Source organism: Conger conger, chromosome 5, assembly GCF_963514075.1.
Source record: "Conger conger chromosome 5, fConCon1.1, whole genome shotgun sequence".
Taxonomy (NCBI): domain Eukaryota; kingdom Metazoa; phylum Chordata; class Actinopteri; order Anguilliformes; family Congridae; genus Conger; species Conger conger.
Genome location: NC_083764.1, coordinates 36,116,611 through 36,122,610, shown reverse-complemented (window position 1 = coordinate 36,122,610; position 6,000 = coordinate 36,116,611). Strand labels below are relative to the sequence as shown.

General features: G+C 35.3%; 1 protein-coding gene across 1 annotated transcript; it reads left to right on the top strand.

The window, feature by feature from the left end:
* The first annotated feature begins 699 nt into the window (after positions 1-699).
* On the top strand, positions 700-3,394 carry LOC133129801 (ALK and LTK ligand 2b-like). Its single transcript, XM_061244111.1, has 6 exons — positions 700-989; positions 1,434-1,751; positions 2,011-2,064; positions 2,191-2,271; positions 2,592-2,665; positions 3,163-3,394. Exons 2-5 carry the CDS (start codon positions 1,490-1,492, stop codon positions 2,654-2,656), a joined length of 462 nt encoding a protein of 153 aa, XP_061100095.1. The 5' UTR covers positions 700-989; positions 1,434-1,489; the 3' UTR covers positions 2,657-2,665; positions 3,163-3,394.
* The last annotated feature ends 2,606 nt before the right edge of the window (positions 3,395-6,000 follow it).

Here is a 6,000-nt window from a genome sequence, read left to right as displayed (position 1 = left end):
TACGCAGCCTCTGTCCTTTTAAAAATATGACACCGCATCACCCTCAGATCTTCAAGATTATGTTATTAGCCTAAATTACAAATAATATACCTACAGTGTAGGCTACCTTGACGCAAGGATAAGAGGGCATCGGAAATAAAAGGCAACTTTAGACTAAGGTCGTTAAGATATATTTTACTTAATGGGAGAGTACAGTGAAAGCAAACAAAACCAGTCTTCACATGGTCCTTCTCGTCAGTCCGATTGGCGAATCGTCCTGCAGCTCCTTTTCCCCTGCCCCAACAGATAAATGCCTACTTAGCCTTCCATAATTGCTCGTAACTGTATTTACTATTTCCAGCCATTGATCTAATATGTAAGTGAAACGATTGGAATCGATTGAAGCATCCCAGATAAACGTGAATTTACCTCATCTGGTAGTATCTGGTAGTGCCCAGACACAGGACCTTCCCGTTTAACGGAACAAAAAAGTTCCTGGTAAAGAGGTTTTTTTCCAATTTAAACGGACTGACGGAAAATAATTCGGCTCCATGCAGAATGGGACGGTGATCGAGGAAATGTTTTTTTGCAGGGACCGTTCTTATCGCGTTTCTAATTAAAGACATTCCGGGGTAATCCACAAGGGACAGGTCCTTACGTCTACAACAGAGAATAAAAAGTGAGCGTGCTGCTACAAAATACCTGATACTCGATCAGTAGCTACACACAGAAGTTGCCTAGTGAACTTTTATTATTTTCCACCCACTTTCAAATCGATATTACACAGGATGACCACACGCGTATCCAGTGTACATATATAAGAAATTGCCTCTCACTACTTAATGGTGTAGTGCTAGATCTTGGACCTGGTTATATATGGAGCAATATGGCAATGAAGACCGAATTTCTATAGCCTAGCTCTAATCACAATTACAAATAAAATAATTGAACACTAAGAAGACCGCTAAAGAGGAGAGGAAATAGCCTACATCTGCAACAAGAAAGAACAGGTAATTTGATAATTTATGCAATTATACTGTACAGCTTTCACTTTCATTGAACTAACAGCATGTCGACACGGTATTTAAGCAAATTGTATGTTGTTTTATCTTCAGTTAGCCGACGGTAGGCTACACAAACGACAGAGTTAATTGTTCAGAGGGACTCTTAATGTTTGCTGTCTCTGGCAAACCTATATTTACAACTTGATTACCTTTAAGATAAGATATAGCCTATAATTTACGGTGTCTCAATAAAGAAAAAATAAATCAAGCATTATCTCCCTGAAATGCGTGACATTCTGAAATGACGCTTAATTCGAAAACCACCAATGAGGAATGAGTGTAAATGTAGATTTGGTTATTTGAGTGTTATTCAACACATAAAAGATATCTTGTGATATGAGGGCTTAGTCTGGTGTCAATTAATCTCTTCGCCTTAAATCATTCTTGCAGGGTTATAAGAGACGATTGAAAGCACAGAGGCTGGCTTTTCTGAGATTTCAGTGGCAATGAGTGGACTGCGAAACCCTGCTATCATTGGACTCATACTGTTGATCTGCACCGCTGGATACTGTAAGAAGAACACAGTTCCCACAGACACACGGGAAGGCAAAAGCCTTTTTGATCGGATCATGGACATCGTCAGACATGCAAGAGAGCATCGGGGAAGGAGCGGATGCATACTGCAGCATACTTCAAAAACAGAAGATTACTCAATCGATCCAAAGGAAGTGCACGATTACAAGTCATATAATGAGGATCAAATTCTTGGTGAGCACACTATCAGCAGCTGGCCGCAACTATTCCAAGGGAATTGTTCCAAGGGATGGTTGTATAACTTCTCAGAAAGTTATGATGCTGCTTTAGCTGTAACCTTGGCAGGGAAACCATTTAAACTGCAATTCTTGTCAAAATCCACACAAAGCTTGCATTATTCAATGGGAATGCCAAACTTTAGCAGATGTGAGCCAGCTTATATCGACCTGTGTCAATCAAACAAACCAAGAAATATCCATGTTTGTTTTTTCAGAGATCTTCCCAAGAGATCTAAGAAAGAAGGAAAAGTTTTTAAAACACTTCACAGGTAGGTCTATATGCAATTGCATTGTGTGTGTGTGTGTGTGTGTGTGCGTGCGTGCGTGTGGTTGGAGTGGGTGATCTGGCAGAGAGAGAGAGAAGCATCCATTCACGTTCTTTCCCTTCCTTATAGGTCCTCTGCACTTCAGTCCAAAGTGCAGGAAACATGTTTACAGACTATACCACAACACCAGGGACTGCACAATACCAGCCTGTAAGTGCTGTGACCCTGCATTAGACAATATTAACCAGTTAAGAAATGCAGTATGTCATAATTCATCATTACTTTTTTCTGGGTTGGCTTGGGCATTTAAAAAAAGACGTGTCTCCTTGTGTATGGCAAAATAACTTTTGTAGCATTTCTTAATTTTATTGTGTTGCTCCAGTAATATCACTTTTGTAAATATCGGAAATTACTGTCAAGCTATTATTTTTGGAGTGCAATTGAAGATACTACTGTGTGTATTTCATGTAATCTGAGTGTGTGGGAGGGGGGTAAACAATATAATTCAGTGAACGGTCCTTTCTTTTCAGACTACAAACGATGTGCCAGACTTCTCATAAGGTTAGCTGGGAGTCCAAGATGTACAGAAGGTTAGCTTAAGCAGGTAAGAAACAGACTTTGTATAGTTAATTGCTGGATTTTTAAAACAATTTGTATCACTGTATTGATTGTGAACTACTTTTTGATAATAACCATAATAATAATAATATCATATGTATTATTATATTATACGTTACATTTAATTATTGTTATTATTATTATTATTATTATTATTATTATTATTGCAGTTATATAGGATATTCTTGTTTCTGAGCTACTAATTGGTATAAACTATATTTTAGTGAAATGCAACTCGTAGAATTTTTTTTTATATATACTTGGCAGGTCTCCTATTGTAAAAAAAATGATATTATGTTAAGGTGGAGTGAATTAAATGTCTATAATCAGTCCCATTGTAATTGTGACAATTCCTGCACTCAACAGAGTTAAACACTCTACGCAGTGTCATATCTATTATGCTTAGAATGTACTTTATAAGGAAATAATTATAACCTCAGCTAAGTACATAGTGCACTAAATTAAACTTCTTGTATATTTCAGCATAACCAGATACATTGAAGAACCAAGAAAAAGTGCCTTGGAGAACCAGAGAACAAATGATTTATAACACCCGTCATACGCCATTGTGAACAAAGATTTATTTTTACGAAAGGAAAGATTTACTTCCATAGACTTGGTATTTTGTCACTACACGTCTTGACAAGGATAGCTTGATAATAAAATGGTACATGTGTAGATATAGTTTTAAAACAATAAAACATGACTAAATGGGTTTCTGTCCTGCTGCCAAAAATAATCTAGGTCTTATTTTTCAGAAAAAAGAAAAAGGGATTTTTTAAAGCAACTGTTAAGTTAATGTTTGACATGCCTTTCCCGGTTGTATTTTTTAAATTTACATTTGTTTCTTCTCAGCACTGGCTGTTACTTGAGAAAAGGCTTTCTTGGATAACTACAGTCACACATTCATAAATGCTGGGAAAACTTTGATTAAATTATTAATTGCATGACAATTTTCTTGCCTTTTTTCTTTTCAAGCTGAGACAATACAATAGATTATATAGAAGTGCTGGTTACAGTTTACTTGCTGGGAAACATAAACAGCATTTCTGTGAGACTCAGTTGAGTGTGGTATATAGTGCATTTATATATTCCAGGTATTGTCATTTGCTTCTTTGTACATTTAATGTATAAATATTCTGGCTCACGTGCAATATGTAAATACTGTAAAAAAAGAAAAGAAAAAAAGAAGTATATTAACAATAAATGAAATTGTTTGACATACATTATCAACTGGGTGTTGAGATAAAAATATTTAAATATATTTCAATAAATTATACAATTCATACAAATACTATAAGCTTTTTTCTTGACTGAAGGGGCAAGGATCTTGGATTTTTCTTTCAGCGTTTGCAGTACAAGAGCAAAAGTGTTCACAGCTGAAAATGATTGGTGTACAAAGATGTGCAAAGTACAGGTACCAATTTATTCTACCTCATTTTCACATTTGAAGCAAGTTGTAATTTAATTTGTGAATGTGAAATACTTGGCTGTCATCAAACTGTACCATAATACACCTATGAATTTATTTTCTGAAATGCCTGCCAATGATTAAGCACTTTCAAAATGCTATTAGAAAAAGTAACTCAAAATGCATAACACAGATGTTTCTAAGATAATATGCATACATGTACACACATCCAGCCATTTAAAATGGTTAAAGGCAACACTGAAACTCTACTACATGCAACAATGGCATCTTTTACTAGATGTGACATATATGAAATTGACCACACAGTTGATAAAATGCACATTCACTACTTGCTACTAGTTCATTAAAGGAACAACATGGTGGTTGAATGTGACACTTGCCAGTTCTCTTTAGGCAACAATAAATCAAGCTAGCTAGCTAGCTAACAAAGTTAATATGAAAGCACAACTATAGCGTCCTTATGAAAGCAAACTAGCTAATGTTATCAATAACGTCACGAGAGCAAACTGGATGAAATTAATCTAACCAGAAATAATCTAATAGTCCTTAAAAGGCAGTCTAATTTAAGTGCACCTAACATGAGCTAAATATTTGCATTGTCCTGCCTGCCAGTCTAGTGGTGCAAACTATGGGTCACAAGTTATAGGGGAGGGATAAGGAGAGTGGTTAAGAGCAAAACATTCTCAACCGGTTGAAAATAGGACAATAGATTTAAAACACGTACTTCTCCAAAACAAAGAATGGACATATCTAATACTTTCATCCAGGAAAAAAATTTTCTTCAATGCCCTCTTGTGCAAATTGTATATAAAGACCTAGAAAGTGTGACCAATCACTATGTTTTAGAAATCTTTTCATAAATGCTTTATACCAACAAATTTATAAATTACCCAATATTGCTACCTACCAGTTATTTCCTCTGCTTTATTCCATACTGTAAACACCTTTTTTGAATCTGTTAAAAACTGTCATGTACTAAACCCATGTCTTCTTGTCGGCAAAATTGAGAAGTGTGTCCTCTTGAACAGAAATGGTGATGCAATGTTTTCCCGTAATCCACAGAGCTCTAATGGAAACATTTACTTTACAAAGAAATCTTAATAAATGAAATCGAGGAGGTTTTGTCCACACAAATGGAAAACATTTTTTCAAATATTTCAGAATGTTCAGTAATAATCATTAACGTTCCTGCATGCATTAGTTCATACCTACATAATTAAGCAGTTTCATTTATCTTACTGTTGTAAATGTTCTAATCAACTTCAACATGCATTTCTTTGTCTAGAATTTTAGAAAACAGAATTTGTAAACTATCTTGGTAATTTAAGATATTATAACTGTTTTGAAAACATTTTTATACACAAAAATGGCTCTGAGAAACAACAGGAGGGCACAAATGAAAGTCAATATACTAAATATCTTTAAGCAGTGTTCCCATAATGTGTGCCAGTACTATGCATTCTAGTCATACAAAATTCTGTGCTCCAGCATTTACATACAATGGGCATCATAATTATTGGCACCTTTGATAAATATACACAAAAAAAACTGTAAACTAAAAACTACTTGTTATTGATAGTTTATTTTCCAACGTTTCAATAGAATCGACCAAAGTATTTTCAAAGAAAAAATATATTTCCCCAAGTTTCACATTTATTCGCACCCCTGGTGCGATAAGTTTAGAGTACACATTGGGAGGGATTTTAAACCATTCCTCCATGCAGAACTTTTCAGAATCATTGATATTGTTGGGTTTTGCGCTTATGGATCCCCGTCTTCAGTTCAGACCACAGGTTTTAAGTGAGATTGTAGGATGGAGTGGGATTTCAATCCTGCCAGTAGGATTTAAATCTGGAAACTGAGATGGTCGTTGCAGAACATGGATGTTA

What these genes read in the sequence shown, in the direction of transcription:
- LOC133129801 (XM_061244111.1), top strand. Translation starts at nt 1,490, where the DNA reads ATGAGTGGACTGCGAAACCCTGCTATCATTGGACTCATACTGTTGATC. An exon ending in GTTTTTAAAACACTTCACAG is followed by an intron (nt 2,065 to 2,190) that starts GTAGGTCTATAT and finishes CCTTCCTTATAG; the next exon opens with GTCCTCTGCACTTCAGTCCA. An exon ending in GGACTGCACAATACCAGCCT is followed by an intron (nt 2,272 to 2,591) that starts GTAAGTGCTGTG and finishes CTTTCTTTTCAG; the next exon opens with ACTACAAACGATGTGCCAGA.